The 17740-nt window shown below is 57.8% G+C and overlaps 1 protein-coding gene and 1 long non-coding RNA gene across 5 annotated transcripts; one reads left to right on the top strand and one right to left on the bottom strand.

The window, feature by feature from the left end:
• Positions 1–206: 206 nt before the first annotated feature.
• On the top strand, positions 207–15218 carry AP5Z1 (adaptor related protein complex 5 subunit zeta 1). Of its 4 annotated transcripts, none has more exons than XM_042240549.1 (17): positions 207–288; positions 9348–9485; positions 9555–9741; positions 9929–10070; positions 10168–10275; positions 10624–10752; positions 10993–11133; positions 11298–11335; positions 11402–11564; positions 11939–12117; positions 12474–12616; positions 12785–12925; positions 13274–13385; positions 13615–13712; positions 14040–14172; positions 14250–14464; positions 14695–15218. In XM_042240549.1, exons 1-17 carry the CDS (start codon positions 248–250, stop codon positions 14963–14965), a joined length of 2379 nt encoding a protein of 792 aa, XP_042096483.1. In that variant the 5' UTR covers positions 207–247; the 3' UTR covers positions 14966–15218. The 4 variants fall into 4 exon arrangements, with proteins under 4 accessions (XP_042096483.1, XP_027817250.1, XP_060261723.1 ...); XM_027961449.2 differs by having other exon boundaries at positions 10163–10275; positions 10584–10752; XM_060405740.1 differs by lacking the exon at positions 11298–11335 and having other exon boundaries at positions 10163–10275.
• On the bottom strand, positions 15219–17736 carry LOC132658542 (uncharacterized). The gene is made up of 2 exons (XR_009598342.1): positions 17008–17736; positions 15219–16370 (listed from the first exon to the last, which is right to left on the bottom strand). It is a non-coding gene; the product is annotated as an uncharacterized LOC132658542 (long non-coding RNA).
• Positions 17737–17740: the final 4 nt, after the last annotated feature.

Below are 17740 nucleotides of genomic sequence, written 5' to 3'. Positions count from 1 at the left end.
CCCCAGCGATCCCGGGACCCGCGGCTTAAAGCGCCGGAAGCCCGTGCAGGTCCCCCAGCGCAGAGTCCCGCCCCCCTCCCCCGTGCAGAGGCGCCGCGTCGAAGCCTATTGGTCGGGGGCCGTGCGCCGAGCCCACGTGACGCGGCACGCTGCGCGGCCCGGAAGCCGGCGTCGGTGCGGGCACTGCTCTGCGAGGCGCTCGCGTCAGGAGCGCGCGGCCCGCCCTCAGGGCGGCGGCGGCGGCGGGATGCTGGCGGCGGGGACGGAGAGTCTGCTCCGCCAGGCCAGGTGAGCGCCTCGGGCGTGTGGCGGTGGGTCTCAGCGCGGGGCCTCGGAGGAGGCCGGGCCCGGCGTGAGGAGGTCCGGGGGAGGCGGCGGGCCCGAGCGGCGCCCTGAGGGGAGAGCCGAAAGCTAGCCGGTTGGGGCCCCGCGGGGGTGGGCCGGAGGCTCGGCGGCGCAGGGCCGGGAAAGCCGCAGAGGCGCCGGGGAGCCTGCTGGACTAAGCCGTGGCGAGCTCTGTGTGCGAGGTTCTCGAGTCCGATGCCTTCCGAGGGCTTCGGGGAGCCGCGAAGGGTTTAGTGACTTAGTCGCGCGCGCGCTGGGCGTGTTGAGGGGATGCTGCTCGGCCCTCTGGCCCCGGGCTGCCTGGACGCCCACTGACTGGTCGCCCCACTAGCCACTCTCACAGAGGTAGCCAGACCCCGCTCGGCAGCCCTCAGTGCGCTACTCGAGGAGACGCAGAGGCGGCCAAAATGGCGCGCTGACCTGGCTGAGCCTGTGCTCCTGTGATCTTAGCGGCTAGGTCGGCTGGCACTGTTTTCCAATCTTGGACATATATTCCAATACTCAAGTTCCACTATTCCAGTTCAGCCTGTTTTGAATTTAGAAGCTGTATTAAGGGAAAATAGCTTTTTCAAGAAGTCGAAGTACAGTTGATTCACGGCATCAGTTTCAGGGGTACAATGTAGTACTTCAGTATTTTAATAGATTACATTCCATTTAAAGTTGTTACATTGACTACCTTGCCTGTGCTGTACAATATGTCTGTACCTTGCTTAACGCCTGGTTTGTGCCTCTTAACCCCTTCCCCTCCCCGGTTCCGTCTCCACTGATAACCACCAGCATGTGCTGTGTGCTGGTGGTCGGGTCATCAGTCGCGGGCTCAGTGGCGTGTTGTGGCGCTGAGAGTCAGACCTTGGTTCAATCTGCTGGGGCTCTGGTGGGGTGCAAGGCTGGGATACACCCAGGAATGAGTTCAATTTTTAGGAAGGGTCAACAGTGCGGGGACTTCTTTTCATTACCAGTTTGTTATTGTGGTCTTCTCATTTGATAGCATTTCTGACAGGTATGAGGTGTTACCTCGTTGTGACTTTGATTTGTTTCTCTCAGTTGAGCGTCTTTCTATCTGCCTGTTGGCCATCTGTAGGTCGTCTTAGGGAAAATGTCTATTCAGGTCGTATGCCCATTTTTTAAACTCTTTTTCATATTGAGTTGTGTGAATTGTTTACTTTGGATATTAAACCCTTGTTAGTCACATCACTTGCAAATGTTCTCTCCCATTAAGGTGGTTTCCTTTGCTGTGCAGAAACTTTTAAGTGTAATAATTGGGCCCCATTTGCTCGTTTCTGCTTTTGCTTCCTTTGCCTTAGGAAACAGGGCCAAAAACCGTTCCCACTGTTTCTGTCACAGAGTGTTTGTTTTCTTCTAGCTTTATGGTTTCTGATCTTACATTTAGGTTACTTAATCCATTTTGTTTTTGTATATGGTGCGAGGAAATGTTCCAGTTTCCTTCCTTTACAGGCAGCTCCAGCTTCACCAAGCACCACGGACTGAAGAGACTGTCTTTTCCTCCTGCATTTTGCCTCCCTTGTCGTAGGGTAATTGACCATAAGTGTGGTTTTATTTCTGGGCTCTCTGTTCTGTTTCATTGGGGGGGGTGTGTGTGTGTGGGGTGTCTGTGTTGCTGTGTGTGTTGCTGTGTGTGTTGCTGTGTGTCTGTGTCTTTGTGTGTGTCTGTGTGTGTGTTGCTGTGTGTGGCTGTGTGTGTGTCTGTGTTGCTGCCAGTACCATGATGTTTACATAGTCATTACTGTAGTTTTGTAGTTTAGTACAGTCTGAAATCAGAGAGCATGATACCTCTCTCCAGCTTTGCTTTTTCTTAAGATTGCTTTGCCTATTCATGTTTTAGAATTATTCTAGTTCTGTGAAAAACCATGGGTATTTTGATAAGAGATTGCATTGTCTGTAGATTGCTTTGGGTAATATGGAGATTTTAGCAGTTTTAAGTCTTCCAACTCGTGTACATGAGATCTCTTTCCATTTCTTTGCATCATCTTCAGTTTCCTCTATCAGTATTTTATAGTTTTCAGAGTATAGGTCTTTCATCTCTTTTGTTAAGTTTATTCCTAGGTATTTTATTCTTTTTCAAATGATTTTAACGTGTATAGGAAAGCAACGGTTTTCTGAATATTAATCTTGTATCCTGGCAACTTAACTGAAGTTATTTTATTAGTTGTAATAGTTTCTGGTGGAAACTTTAGAGGTGTTTCTATTTTATTTTATTTTTAGAGTTTTATATATATATGGTATCGTATCATCTGCAAATAGTGGGTTTTACTTCCCTTCCAAGTTTTATGCCTTTTATTTATTCTCCTAGTCTGCTGTGGCTAGGACTTCTTTCTTACTAAAGTGCTCCTACAAAACACTACACTGTGTTAAATAGATAGAAATGGTGAGAATGGGTACCCTTATATGTGTTCCTGATACTGGAAGAAAAGTATTTTCAGCTTGTCAGTGTTGAGTATGATGTTAGCTTTGGGTTTGTCATAAATGACCTTTATTATGTTCCCTTGATGAAGAGAGGCAAAAAGCAAAGGAGAAAAGGAAAGATATAAGCATCTGAATGCGAAGTTCCAAAGAATAGCAAGAAGAGATAAGAAAGCCTTCTTCAGCGATCAATGCAAAGAAATAGAGGAAAAGAACAGAATGGGAAAGACTAGAGATCTCTTCAAGAGAATTAGAGATACCAAGGGAACATTTCATGCGATAAAGGACAGAAATGGTCTGGACCTAACAGAAGCAGAAGATATTAAGTGTAAGAATACACGGAAGAACTGTACAAAAAGATCTTCACCACCCAGATAATCATGATAGAGCCAGACATCCTGGAATGTGAAATCAAGTGGGCCTTAGAAAGCATCACTACAAACAAAGCTAGTGGAGGTGATGGAATTCCAGGTGAGCTGTTTCAAATCCTGAAAGATGATGCTGTGAAAGTGCTGCACTCAATATGCCAGCAAATTTGGAAAACTCAGCAGTGGCCACAGGACTGGAAAAGGTCAGTTTTCATTCCAATCCCAAAGAAAGGCAATGCCAAAAGAATGAGAGGCAAGCCAGGAACTCCTCAGCATGCATTGAGATCCAAAATCAGGAAGAGTTCAAACTGACTGGATTAAGAGTGCAGGTCAGGAAGCAACAGTTAGAACTGGACATGGACCAATTGAGGCTGATTGCAGAGTACATCATCGCGAGAGCTACTAACTCACAGCTTAAAGCTCAACATTCAGAAAAACAAAGATCATGGCATCCGGTCCCATCACTTCATGGGAAATAGATAGGAAACAGTGGAAACAGTGGATGGCTTTTTCCATGCAATGGTGCTCCTTGGAAAAGTTATGACCAACCTAGATAGCATATTCAAAAGCAGAAGCCGAAGAATTGATTCTTTTGAACTGTGGTGTTGAGACTCTTGAGAGTCCCTTGGACTGCAAGGAGATCCAACCAGGCCATTCTGAAGGAGAGCAGCCCTGGGATTTCTTTGGAAGGAATGATGCTAAAGCTGAAACTCCAGTACTTTGGACACCTCATGCAAAGAGTTGACTCATTGGAAAAGACTCTGATGCTGGGAAGACAGGAGGAGAAGGGGACGACAGAGGATGAGATGGCTGGATGGCATCACGGACTCGATGGACGTGAGTCTGAGTGAACTCCGGGAGGTGGTGATGAACAGGGAGGCCTGGCGTGCTGCGATTCATGGGTTCGCAAAGAGTCAGACACGACTGAGCGACTGAACTGAACTGATACCAACTTTGATGAGAGTTTTTGTGGTGAATGAATGTTTAATTTTGTCCAGTGCTTTTTTTTGCATCTATTGAGATGGTCACGTGAATTTTATCCTTCCATTTGTTAACATGGTATATTACACCGATTGATTTGCAGATGTTGAAGCATCCTTGTGACCCTGGGATAAACATAAATCTAACTTGACCATGGTGTAGGATTTTTTTTTTTTTGCCGTACTTCATGGCTTGTGGTTCTTGTTCACCCTCAGCAGTGAAAGTGCAGGGTTCTAGAAATGATCTTCTGCCGTTCCTTGTCTGTTTCATAGCCTGAGTGTTGGGATTACCTGTCTGCTTTTGACAGGTCTGTTCAGATTGTCTGTTGTTTCTAGAAATTTATCCTATTTCACACGTGAAGTCTCTCGTGTTTCTCACCTTCTGGTCTGTTGTTCCCGTCTGTCTTGCCTCTTCTCCGCTCTTTATATTTCCCCCCATCTGCTGACTGTGGCCTTTGTCTCTTCTGTTGTTTAGATGGTGGTTGTTTGAGACTGTTGTTCCTTGAGGTGTGCCTGGATTGCTGTAAACTACCCTCCTGGAGTTGCTTTTGCCGCGCCCGTCGATTTGGGGGTGTGTTGTTTTCTTCTTGAGGTGCTTTCTATTTGCTCTTCCTTTTCTGTGCCGCTTATTTCAGCAGCATGCTCAGTAGCGTGTAGACTCTACATGTTTGTGTTTTTCCCGTTTTTTTCTTTCTGTAATTCATTTCTAGTTCCATACTGTTGTGGTCAGAAAGGGTACTGGGTATCATTTCTGTCCTCTTAAATTTGTTGAGGCTCATTTAATAATCTAACTTGTGATCTATCCTGGGAACATTCCATGTGCATTTTAAACAGTGTGTACCCGGCTGGTTCTGGATGGAGCGCCCGCCTTGTCAGCTTGTGTCATTCAAGGCTGCTGCTTCCTTACTGACTTTATGTCTGGATAATAAGTCTGTTGATACAGTTGCTTCCCTGGTAGCTCAGATGGTGAAGAATCTGCCTGCAGTGCGGGAGACCTGCGTTCGATCCCTGAGTTGGGAAGAATCCTCTGGAGGAGGGCATGACACCCCACTCCAGTATTCTTGCCTGGGAAATCCCAGGCACCTGGAGGGCTGCAGCCCATGGGCGGGCAGAGTCGGATGCGACTGAGCCTCTAAGCACAGTGCGCCCACTGGTGTGAGATGCTGAAGCCCCCTGCTGTCACTCGACCGCCGTCAGCTCTCCCTTTGGCCTGTTAGTATCTAGGCGCTGCTTTACTGGGCGTGCAGATGTGAGTGAGCATGCTGTGCTCTTCGTGTATGGGCCCTTCTTTGTCTTCTGTTGGACTTTGCTTAGAGTCTGCCGTGTCTGATAATGAGTGTTGCTGCCCTGCTTTCCTGTTTCTGTTCACATGAAGTCTCTGTTTCCACCCCCTTTGGTTTCAGTCTGTGTCTTCAGTTGTGGAGTCTTTTAAGCAGCATATATAATTGTTGTGTCTTGTTTTTAAACTAATCAGTTTGGCTTACTGCTGCTAAGTCACTTCAGTCGTGTCCGACTCTGCGACCCCATAGACAGCAGCCCACCAGGCTCCCCCGTCCCTGGGATTCTCCAGGCAAGAACACCGGAGTGGGTTGCCATTTCCTTCTCCAGTGCATGAAAGTGAGAAGTGAAAGTGAAGTCGCTCAGTCGTGTCCGACTCTTGGCGACCCCATGGCCTGCAGCCCACCAGGCTCCTCCATCCATGGGATTTTCCAGTTTGGCTCATGTCTTTTGATTGGAGCATAATAGTCCACTGGCATTTACAGTGATTACTGATGGGTATTGGGAGATTCCCTGGTGGCTCAGATGGTAAAAATCTGCCGGCAACACAGGAGACCCAGGTTCAATCCCTGGGTCAGGAAGATCCTCTGGAGAAGGAAATGGCAACCCATTCCAGTACTCAGGCCTGGAAGAGTCCACGGGTGGAGAAGCCTGGTGGGCTACAGTCCATGGGGCCGCAAAGAGTCGGACACGGCTGAGCGACTTCACTTTCCCTTTCGTGCACTTACTGCCATGCTGTTGCTCGCTTTCCAGCTGTTTTTATACTGCTTCTCCATCGTTTCTTGAGGCTTTTTGATTTGTGGTTACCTACCATGGGGTTCATGTATGTGACCTTTGTGGTAGCTTAGGTGGTGGACCCACAGCCTTTACTATATATTTGCGCTTACTCATGGGCGTTTCCCTAATCTATAAATTCCTATAACTCTTAGGGTCAGTGTAGTATTGATGAACTGTTTCAGTTTTTGCTAGTCTGAAAAGTTCTTCACCTCGTCTCTAATTCTGAATGACAACATTGCTGGGTAAAGCACCCTAGACTGTAGGTTTTTCCTCTTTGATAGCCATATGGGGGTTCCCGTTAGAATTCTCCTTAGCTTTTGCCACTTTAATTTTGGTGTGTCTTGGGGTGGGTGTCTTTGGTTTTGTCTTTTCAGGGTCTCTGCTTCCTGTACCTGGCTGTTTCCTCCTTTAGGTTCAGGAAGTTTGCAGTCATAATCTCATCGAATGCCTTTTCGACCCTTCTCGGACCCTTGTATGTGAATGTTAGCATCCTTGCTGTTGTCCCAGAGGGGTCTTAATTGGTCTCCATTTCTTAAAATGTGTTTCTTTTTGCTGTTCTGATTGGATAGTTTCCACGACACCTACATGTTCTTTTGTATCACGTAGCCGGTTGGTATTCCTTCTAGTATGCTTTTCATTTCATTTGTATGTATCTGCTCTGATCATTTTTTCATATTTTCTAGCTCCTTGTTAAAATTCTGTGTTCAATTCTTTTCCCTAGTTCAGACAGCAGTCTTCCTACTAACACTTGGAACTCTTGTTCTGGGAATCATGTCTCGTCAGTTGTCTTCTCAGGTCTCTGCCCTTTCACTCTGCTTTACTGCTCGGTGCCTGTGGCATCAGATGGGACAGTTAATGCCGCGTGTGACCCTGAAGGGGTGCCCCAGGGTGCTGCCTTGGTAGGAGGGGCTGGCTTCTCCTCACCACCGTGGCCATCACTGCCCTTGTGGGGTGGGGTCGGGTCCCACGGCTGGAGCAGAAGCCCTGAGGATGAGGTCCAGGCTGGGTCTGCTCCCTGAGTGTGTGCTCACCCCCCTCCCAGCAGTGGCATCCTTGCCCTTAAAGGGGAGCAGGGCAGGTGCTCACCTGGGCCGGCATGGAAACCAGCCAGCGCGTGCTCAGTCGCGTCCCACTGACTTGTGACCCCACGGGCTGCAGCCTGCCAGGCTCCTCTGTCCGTGGGATTCTCCAGGCAAGGACCCTGGAGTGGGGGGATCTTGAGCCAGGCATCGAACCTGCATCTCTTGCACTGGCAGGCGGTTCTTTACCACCACGTGCCCTGGGACACCCCGGACAGTCGCGTTCTGCTTCCTCTGCCTTAGTTGAGCCGCAGGCGAGCCTGTGCCCATGTGTCACAAGTGGAGGCTAGGTTCTCGCAGCCCTGCTGATGGCCTCACTGGTTTCCAAACCACCCAAAGGACTCGTCTTCCTGGTGTCAGACTCCAAGGCTGGGACACGCAGTGTGTGGTTCACACCCTCAGTCCCCAGGACGGCACTCAAGCCCCTGTACCCCCCCTTTCCTGTGTCCCTCCGATCGCTCCTCCTCCCCAAGTCCATGTGGGTCCCTCTCCCAGCCAGGCTCGTTTGTTTTCAGTGTGCCTCTCGCGTCGCTGTGGTTGTCTGCTCATGGGGGAAGTGAGCTCTGTCCTCCTGCTCTCCCGTTCTCCTCGCCCCAGAAAAGAGGAAATGCTAGCAGCTCACTCAGCCTGCGATGTGCGTGCCCCACAGTTCTTGCCGGGACACAAAGAACCGAGACCCACTCAGAGCTCCCAGCTTGTCTTCTGTTCAGTCATAAACTCACAGACTGAAAGGCAGAAGGCGCAGCCCTGCGTCTCGTTTCTCTGCCGCTTCGGTGGACAGGAACTCCTGTTAAGATTTGAGGAACGGTTAAGTAACTATCACTTGTGTTTCACTAGTGTTCATTATTTCTTTGATTTTTTGTGACACTTTAAAACAAATTACTAAAGTTTTGGGAGAAAATTTTAGTTATAAAGTTTTCAGAGATGGAAAGAAGGATGGAGAAACTTATCAGAAGCATGACTTGTGAGCTGCAGAGGAAAGTGGGACTTGGGTAAGCGGGGAGGGTGAGTGCAGGGCTGGGGGCCTTTCCTGAAGGACCAGACGACTAACCAGCAGCTCAGAGCAGGAAGGGAAGCAGCCAAGAGCGCTCCGGGCAGAGGGTCCAAGCCGGGCGAAGGCAGGCGAGCAGGACACGGTGCCCTTGGTGAAGTAGGGAAGGCTCGGAGCTGCTGAGCGTGTGGGTGGCTGGACTCTCCTTTCAGAAGAGTCCTTTGGTTGGAAGGGGCCGAGTTGGGATGTGGATGAGGGGCACTGCTGTCTGGGACAGGCTGGCAGGCTGGACCAGCCCAGGGCCAAGTCTCCTCCGCCCACTCACGCCTCTGCTTGTGTTTGTAGGGGCTGCGTCCCGCTCCAGCCGGAGTAAGGGGGAGTGGCGGGAGGTCTGCTGGGACTTCTCTGCCAGCCCTCAAGTAAACGGGGAAGCGCAAGCCACGGCCCAGGGCCCCTCCACAGCCTTAGAGGCTGGGGGTGCATGTGCTCTAAGGTCAAAACGGCAGACCCTGAGTGCCAGCAGAACGGATTTGGAGGGCTTCACCCACAGCTTGGGGGAGGGCCCAGCTGTGGGCTGCGTGCTTCCGAGAACCCCCCAAAGCTCGCAGCATGGTGACTTGCTGGCATGTTGCCTCTCCTTGCTTTTCAGCATGGAATGGGGAGCAGGCTGTCTTGAGACCACATTCAGTATGGAACCTGTTTTAAATGCTTAGTAGATATATGTACATTTCAAATTAAGCATTAGAGTAATGTCATAATATTTGCTCTATCATGCTTAATTCTTGTTCCCAGAAGTTAAAAAAATCTTTTGAAAAGCAACTTGGTTCAAACTAAAATCTCCCTTAGTTTTGACTCCTAAACCAATTGGTTTTTCTGGTCCTGGAATAACAAAACCTGAGTGTGTGAAGGCTTGCTGTGGACGCTGGTGGCATGAGGGTCTCCCGCTGGCAGGGGAGGGGCAAGGACCTGGGTGGGTACCCGTCAGCGGTTCATCCCGAGGGGCCTAGCAACCTGCCCACAACACCCGGGCCCCTCTGTTCGTGAGGGCCTGCCCCCTGCTGGGGCGGCCTTTCCAGTTACCCATGCGGCGGTCTCCCTGTCCCTGCAGGGAGGTCGGGGCTGTGGAGCTGGGCAGGTTCTGTGCCCGCATCAGCGCGCTGCTGCAGGCGGAGGACTGGGGCCCCGACACCCTGGACGCCCTGCGGAGGCTCTTCCTCATCGTGGCGGCCACCAAGTACAGCAGGAGGTGAGCACCCACCCGGCCTCCGGGCAGCCTGCCCAGTCCCGCGGAGGCTGACCAGCCCCTGCCCTCCAGGCTGGAGCCCACGTGCGTGGCGCTGCTGCAGGCCGCCCTCTGCTCGCCCCGCTGCCCCGAGCGGCTCCAGCTGCTCTGTGCCGCTGTGCTGCGAGAGATGGCGCCCTCCGACAGCCTGAGCCTGTCCTGTGACCACGCCCAGAGCTCGCGGCAGCTGGGGCTGGTGGCCTCCGTGCTCTTGGCCCAGGTAACGTGACTGCCGCGGCCCCCTAGCCCACCCCTGGTGGCCCTGGGCTCAGTGATCCAGCCACTGTGTGCGCCCTGTGAGCGAGCAGGCTGGTCCGGGCCTGCCCTGGTGATGTTCTGGACGCCTGGGCAGAGTGGTGGTTGTTGGGGGGGGAGTTGGTGTTCACATTCCGCCAGGGGTTCTGCAGGGCGACCCGCAGCAGGTCAGGACCGTGGGCCAGTGTGTCATCAAGGTCCTGGAGAGTCGGCAGTCTGAGGGGCCCAGCCTGACACACCTCCTCCCGGTCGTGTCCAAGGTCGCCAGCCTGGCCCCAGATGCCCTTCCTGAAGGTCAGCAGTGTCGGCGTGGGGGGGCAGGGGTTGACCACCGGGGCCACGCAGACTTAACTCCGTCCCCACGGTGTCCCCTCCCCCCCCGCCAGAGCAGACCAAGGCGCTCAGCAAGCGGCTGGGGGACTGGCTCCGCTACGCCAGTGTCCAGCAGGGGGCGGCCCATGCCTCCGGGGGCTTCTTCTCCACACCCAGAGCCCGGCAGGTGAGTCTCGGGGCAGTGGGGGTGGGGGCTGCCCTGTCCCGGGGCCACCCCACGGGCTGCCTTCAGCTTCTCCTGTGGGAGCACCTCCCTGGTTCCAGGATGACCCCTCTCCTGTCTCCAGCTGGGCATTGAGGGCGTGGTGCTTGGGTCCTGCACCCGTGATGCTGTGAGGAGTCTCGGGTTGTGTGGGTGGGGATCCGGAGCGGGGCCGTGTCGTCAGCCCAAGTGCCCGTGTTCTCACGCCCTACGAGGGTGCCCTGGCTGTTCTTGGCCCCGCCGTGCCTGCTGACCTTCCTTGTCCCCTGCAGCCGGGCCCCGTCACTGAGATGGACGGGTCCGTGGCCACAGACTTCTTCACGGTGCTGTCCACGGGCCAGCGCTTCACGGAGGACCAGCGGCTCAACGTGCAGGCCTTCTCCATGCTGCGGGCCTGGCTGCTGCAGGGCGGCCCCACGCGCCGGGGTGCCACGGATGCAGGTGGGACAGGGCGGGCCCCTGGGCGCCTTGGCCAAGCCTCGTGGGCTCCAGGCGTTGGAGTCAAGCAACTCCTCATCCGCACGCCTGCTAGCGGTTTAGACAGTCCGGGTGTCCCCACCACGGGTGTCCCGTGAGGGTGGGAGCAGGTGGGACTGAGCTCCGGCCCTGGCAGCCCACGGGCACTCCCCCGCCCTCCAGACCACCCGTCCCTGCGAGCTGCTGAGCCGCCCCTCTCTTTAGACGACAGGTCAGAGCTGGAGGGCTCCACCGTGTCAGTGCTCTCGGCCGCCTCCACCGCCAGCCACCTGCTGCCGCCTGCCGAGTGGCTGCGGGAAAAGGCCCTGGAGTATTGCCAGCGCCTCCTGGAGCAGAGCGGCCGGCGTGAGTCCTGCGCCTGCCCCACCTGCCCTGCATCGTGTCCGCGCTGGGGTCCCCCCGGGTGTGGGCTCCCTGGCCGCCCTTTGAGTTTCCAGAACACAGGCTGCCGCCTCATCCGGAGGTGCCAGTGGGACGGAGAGACCAGGTAGCCCTCTTCCCTCCCCCAGGAGCCCTGAGGAAGGCCGACTCAGACCTGCAGAAGGCGGTGAGTGCCAGCGGGCAGCCTTAGGCAGGGCCCACGGCTCCCTCTGAGCCACGCGTGTCTCCGCAGTGCCTGGTGGAGGCCGTGCTGGTGCTGGACGTGCTCTGTCGGCAGGACCCCTCCTTCCTGTACCGCGCCCTCCCGAGTCTGCGGGCCCTGCGCACCCGGCTCTGCGGGGACCCGGCTTGCGCCCGTGTGCTGCTGCCCGTCGCCCAGTTCTTCCTGCACCACGGTGAGCGCCTCCTGCGCTGGGGAACAGGGCGCCGGGCAGGGGCGGCCCCTCTGCTGCCGTAGAGCAGCAGTGCTTTGATAGGCGCTTAGCAGTCACGTGCAGGGGATTTTTAAAATGTTACCAGGGTGATGGTAATCTCAAGCTCTCTTTACCAAGGAGTTCCCTAGAAGGTGCCTGAAGCCAGCCCCTCTAAGGAACAGTCTTCGTCTCTGTACCCAGAGGGGTGGGTCTGTGGCCAGACACTGGGGAAGAGCTGGGTGCGCTCAGCCCGCGCTTATGACGCCAGACGTGTCTGCCAAGGGTGTCCTGGGGACGCGAGAGGCCCTGGAGGCCAGGCCTGAGGCCTCCTGGCCTGACGGAGCCGGTGCTCTCAGGGGAGGCTGCCGCAGTGGACGCAGACGCCGTCTGCCAACACCTCTTCACCAGGATCCCGTCCGAACACTTCCACAGCCCAGTGCTGGCCTTCGAGTTCGTCCAGTTCTGCAGGGACCACCTCCTGCTGTCCGGCAGCAACCTGGACCTTCTTAGGACCAGCTTCCCCAACCTTTTCAAGGCACGTGAGCTGGGCCTCTGGGGCAGCGGGCACCCATGCTCGCGGTGGCCCGTTCCTTTGGGAAGGTGCGCTCGGGCTGGCAGAGCCCACGGCGTTGGTTCAGAGTTAGCGTCTCCACTGGGCGGCTGCGCCCCTTGTGGCATCCCTTTGGCGCCTTTTCTTTGACGGGTGTTTTTGGCATGTCACTGCGGAGCTTTTCCAAAATCAGAGACTCGGTCCTTCAGTCAGGAAGAAATGATGGCTAGTGGTCATTGGCACCAGGTCCGGGTGGAAGCAAGCAGGATCCCGGGGAAGACGGTGAAGGGCACGTCCCGACCCTGGGGTTGGGGGCACTGAGGCGCCCCTCCTCCCTGCAGTTCCTGGCCTGGAGCAGTCCGGCCCTCACCTCTGAGTTTGTGGCGCTCCTGCCGGCGCTGGTCGACGCGGGCACAGCCGTGGAGATGCTCCACCTGCTACTGGACCTGCCAAGCCTGACCGCGGCCTTGGAGCTGCAGCTCCGGTGAGCCCAGCCCGCTGTTGCCCACTCCCACATGTCTGCCCTGCCTGCTCCAGAGCAGGTGCCATTAGGGTGACGGCGGCTCAAGTCTCTCCCTGACCGGGGACACCACGGGGCAGGGGGTGGGGCTGGAGCCGCGTCCCAGCCCCACCCCGCCGTCTCTGCTTGCAGGTTGTTGCAGGCTGCGTCTGAGAGGCCGCTCTGGGACGCCTCCGTGAAAGCCCCCGGCTGCCTGGAGGCCTTGCGGGACCCCCAGGCCCAGGGCCTGTTCCAGCACCTGCTGCGGGCCAAGGCCAGCGGGACCGTGGAGAGGTAGGCCCTCGGTGGTGGGCCCTGAGCGCAGGCCACTGTGGCCGGCACCCGGCCCAGAACCTGCTGCTTTCTGACCTGGCCAGACAGTTCTGCTCACAGCCACCAGCAGCGCTGGCTGCATGGCTGAGCACTTCCCGGGCACTGAGCTTGTGGTTTGTTCACTACCCAGTCCCGTCCTTGCTTCTCCGGCGGGTGGGGGCACACTGATTCCTTCCGCAGACGGAAGAAGTAAGGCTGAGCACCTGAGAGGCAGACGCAGACGCCCTGCCCACACGCGTGTCCCGGGGGAGCTAGGGCAGGCCGACGAGGGCAGCAGCGGGTGCTTAGGACAGGGCTGTGTGTCCCCAGGCTGACACCGCTCCACCAGCTGCTGCAGCCCCTGGCCAGCTGCGCCCGGGTACTCCAGTGTGCCCAGGCTGTGCCCACTCTACTCAGAGCGTTCTTCGCAGCGGTGACACAGGTGAGCCCGCCTCCCAGGGCCTCTGTGCCCGCAGCAGAGGGCCAGCCAGAGCTGCGGGGCCAACCGCAGCAGTACGTGGGTCAGGGCACAAAGTACTGCTCACAGCAGCCTGGGCCGAGCTCCTGTCCCCCCAGAATGTGGATGTGAGCAGCCCCCAGGGCAGCATACACAGCGGGGCCCAGCGCACAGGTGCCTCTGGCCGGGCACCCAGGCTGTCTCTCCCTCCCAGTTTGCCGATGGGGCCCTGGCCAGCCAGCTGGCACTGCTGCTCTTGGAGAGAAGTGACTCGCTTTTCCAGGTTGAGGGGTATGAGGCCGACGTGCACAGGTGGGTCTCCCCCGGCGGCTCTGCGGGGCTTCACCCCTCCTGCGGCTCCAGCCCCCCTGTGCCCTCAGCTCTGGTCGGTGCAGAGCCCCTGCCCAGCCTCCTCCCAGGCCCAGCCACACTTCGTGGGCTGCCGCACACTCTCCCCCTCCAGAGAGTTGCCTCATCCCCTCCCCCGCCAGCTTCTCTTGGGCAGCGCCTTCCAGAAGGTGCCCTTTCTGAAGGCCTGACTCAGGCAGGCTCATCCCCTCGCCAGCCCGGCCCACCACCTGGTGGTTCTCCTGCCGGGCCGTGGGGCTGGGGTCTCTTGAGCGGTGTCCTCTCCGACAGGGTGCTGAGCTCCGAGTTCCCGGGCCTGTGCAGGCTGCACCCCCCGCTGGTGGTCGAGCGGGCCAAAGAGCTGCTGGAGTTCGTGGGCAGCCTGGGGGGACCCCGCAGCACCGGGCACATGCTCACCTCTGTGGTAAGGCGGCCTCCCCCTTGCCCTGGCCCGCGCCTGCCACGGGGCCTGCTGCGGGTTGAGTGCTGTTCCCCGCCCAGGTGTGGGCCATTGGCGAGTACCTCTCGGTGTCCTGGGACCGGCGCTGCACCGTGGAGCAGATCAACAGGTTCTTCGAAGCTCTGGAGGCCCTGCTTTTCGAGGTCACCCAGTCTCGGCCCTCCGCCACCCTTCCCAGGTGTCCTCCGCAGGTCATCACTGTGCTCATGACCACGCTGACCAAGCTGGCCTCCCGGAGCCAAGACCTGATCCCCAGGTACAACCTGCCGCCTTCCCGTGGGGAAAGCAAAGGGCTCGGTGGTGGCCCCCTCCCAGACACCTGGGCAGAGCATCTGCATGAGCCTCCCAGCTGGGCGCCAGTGGCCTGGGCTGTGGGCACTCCTCAGTTGAGGCCACACTGGCCTGTGCTCCTGGCGGCTGGGCCCCTCCCCGAGCCCCCGTCCACCTGAGGGGTGCTCCTGCGCTGACAGGCTGACCCACCCCCAGGGTCTCTCTGCTCCTGTCCAAAATGAGGACACTGGCCCAGAGCCCAGCCGTGGGCCCCGTGCACGGCGAGGATGACCTGGGAGCTGTCCGCACAAGGGCCACCGAGCTGCTGAACTTGCTCAAGATGCCCAGTGTGGCCCAGTTTGTGCTCACGCCCAGCATGGAGGTGTCCCAGCCCCGCTATCACCGCGACTGCAACACCGCCCTGCCCCTGGCCCTGGACATGGTCAGCCGGCTGCTGGAGCGGGAGGCAGGCCTCCTGCCAGGGTGAGGGGGACGGGCCCAGTGGGCACCAGGCTGCAGAGCCTGCTATTCAGTCCCTGCCGTGGCCTCAGAAGTCGAAGAAACCTGGGGAGGAGGCGGCGGGGGAGGCCACCACTTCAGCCTCAGTCTCTGCCTCCTCTGGGGGGAACAGCACTGACTTGGCTTTGGCCCCTCTTGGGCATGGGTGGAAGCTGCCTGGTCTGTGTCCTGCTGTTATTTGGGGGTAAGAGGAGAAAAAAATAAACCTCCTTCACAAAATATTTGTGCGCACAAGGGAGGGTTGTTTCCGTTTATCTCCACCCAGGAAGTGGGGAGCCCACGGGTGGGGCCTTCCCCGGTGGTCCTCCCACCTAATCCCCATGTGTCCCCAATGATCGAGGGCAGAGCGCTGACATGCGGTCAGAAAGGAGCCGTGTCCCTCTCCCAGAGCCGGAGGCGGCCACTGGGAGGTGAGTCTGGTCAGTGACAGGAAGGCTTTTCATGCTCCTGAGTAGCTTGGAGACGGGAAGGCGGGTCTGGGGGCCCTGCTGCGTCCACAGGCCTGCAGTCTCCCACCGGCAGGACGAGACCACCCCAGCACCTGCCGCTGAAAGCCTTACCCGGGAGATCAGGTGCACTCTGCTCTTACCCAAGCGGGAGACACACTGGGTGCCGGGGTGGGGGGGGCCAGAAGCCTCGGCAGCCCCAGCGCTCCCGCCCACCTGAGCTGGGAGGGGCCCAGCCACCAGGAGGCGCTGCTGCCCCACAAGGCCCAGCCCTGGGAGCCCCAGCGAGCCCCTCACCCTTGCTGCCCAGCCCTCTGGACTTGCGTCCCCGGAGGCCCAGATGGAGCACCATGACCCCTGGAGAAACACTCTCTGCTTTGCCAGACGCCCCCTAACGGACAGCTCTCAGGGTTTTCAGGTCGTCAGATGTGGCAAGTTTGGGTCCCAAATGTGCCTAAGAACTAGTACGTGGGTTTTGGGGGGATCTTGCTTCCTCACACTGAGCCAGGGGCCCTCCGCAGTGTCCCCTTAGCACTCTCTTCACAGGGTGGACTTCTGTGGCGGCTGAGTACTTGAACCACCAGAGTTCAGATCCTCACTGCCGCCCAGGTGGAGGTGGCGATTACGCCCCGTCCTGCTCTGGCCTCGTGTGGGGAGCGTGCGCCCTCTCATCGGCGGGGCCAGGCGGCCCGCAGGGCGGCTGCACCACACACAGGTGGACGCTGCGGGCCGGGGAGCCTGACCCAGCCACGGTGTGAGGTCAAGGTCGAGGTCTGCGTGCCCACAGAGCACTCACCTGAGGCCGTGCCCACGCGCAGAGAGGAGGGTAGCGGTGGCTTGCAGAGACTGGGTTCTGTGGGGTATCCCGTTATTCTGGCGCTCACTTGCCCAGACAGAAAAGCACAGCCCCACACGCCCCACGTTTACCTGGAAGTGAAACAAGAGAACGTGTTTGAGGGACTGTTGTGTCTGACTCTGCAGTCCCATGGGCTCTGCCCATGAAATTCTCTAGGCAAGAATACTGGAGTGAGCAGCCATTCCCTTCAGTGGGGTAACAACAGTACCCGCCTCAGAGAACGGCCTGGGAGTGACCTGGGCACTTCACCACAGACAGGTGGCAGCTCCCACTCCCTGCGAGAAGAGGAGCCCCGAGGTCTAACCCCACACCCGCGGGACTGAGGTGTGCAGGCGCCCCCCCAGGCAAGCAGCACCACGGAGGTAGGGGGAGGTCAGCAGGCCTCAGGCCTCATTTCAACCTGGGCTCTAAGAGCTCCTTCTGGGTTCAAGCATACGTTTCAAAGGACTTTTTAAAAGCACGCTTCATCCGGGCACCCTGGTGGCTCGGTGCCCCTAGCACCTGTGCTCCGCAACAAGACGCTGCCTCAGAAGCCCCCGCTCCCCGCAGAGAGCAGCCCAGGCAGCAGCCAGACAAATTCAAGGAAAAATGCATCTTGCCCAGCACCTGCGGAGCTGCTTCAAGGCATCCGGAGCCCGATGCCGACACAGAGCAGCCAGCAGGGCCACCCAGCCCACCCGCCCCACCCGCCCCACTCATCCCACTCACCAGGGTGTGGCTGGGAGTTCGTGGCACTTGAGCCCCAGGGCCTGGGACCCACCTGGGGCTGACCGGGCTGCTGCTCCCTGCAGGAGACTCCTTTCCACGTAGGCGGTGTCTGTAGCGGACTGGCCAGGACCCCTCGTCCCCAGAGTCTGTGCCCATCAGAGGAGGACGCAGGCCCAGAGCCCGGCCCCAGGCTCTGAGCCTGGTGAGGACGCGGCCAAACCTGCTGAAGACGGTCAGCGCCTCACCGTGACACCAGCACAGCCCTTTGTGTGGCCCTGCTGCTGGGGCAGGAGGCGGGCCGGACACCAGGCGGATGCCAGGTGGAGAGCTTGGGGGTGGCCAGGCTGGTGTTAGGGCCCAGCCGCGGCAGAGAAGACACGGAGGGGCATGAGGCCCTGGGAGGCCTGGGCACCCACAGTGGGTCGAAACTCCCACTTTATAGCCTCCCGAGGTTTCTAAACCATTTCTTCAGGACTGCTGATCGCGGCACCCCGAGCGCAAAGCCCACTCAGTGGTGGGCAGCTCTCGCACTCCCTCCGTGGCAGGGGGCTGCCTGGCACGGCCTGCTCCTCGTCTGGGGCGGGGGGAGGGCAGACGCGGAGTTAGGCAGAGCCATCCCACCACCCCCAGGGTCCCGTGTTGTCACCGGTCTCCCACGCTGGCAGGGATGGGAGCAGACCCAGGAGCCCCTGTGTCCCCTCCGGGGACCAGCATGGTGCCCCCCAGATGCCAT

This window comes from Ovis aries, chromosome 24 (genome assembly GCF_016772045.2).
Source record: "Ovis aries strain OAR_USU_Benz2616 breed Rambouillet chromosome 24, ARS-UI_Ramb_v3.0, whole genome shotgun sequence".
NCBI classification, from domain to species: Eukaryota; Metazoa; Chordata; class Mammalia; order Artiodactyla; family Bovidae; genus Ovis; species Ovis aries.
The sequence above is the reverse complement of the archived record's forward strand: the minus strand, read 5'-3'. Positions and strand labels throughout refer to the sequence as shown.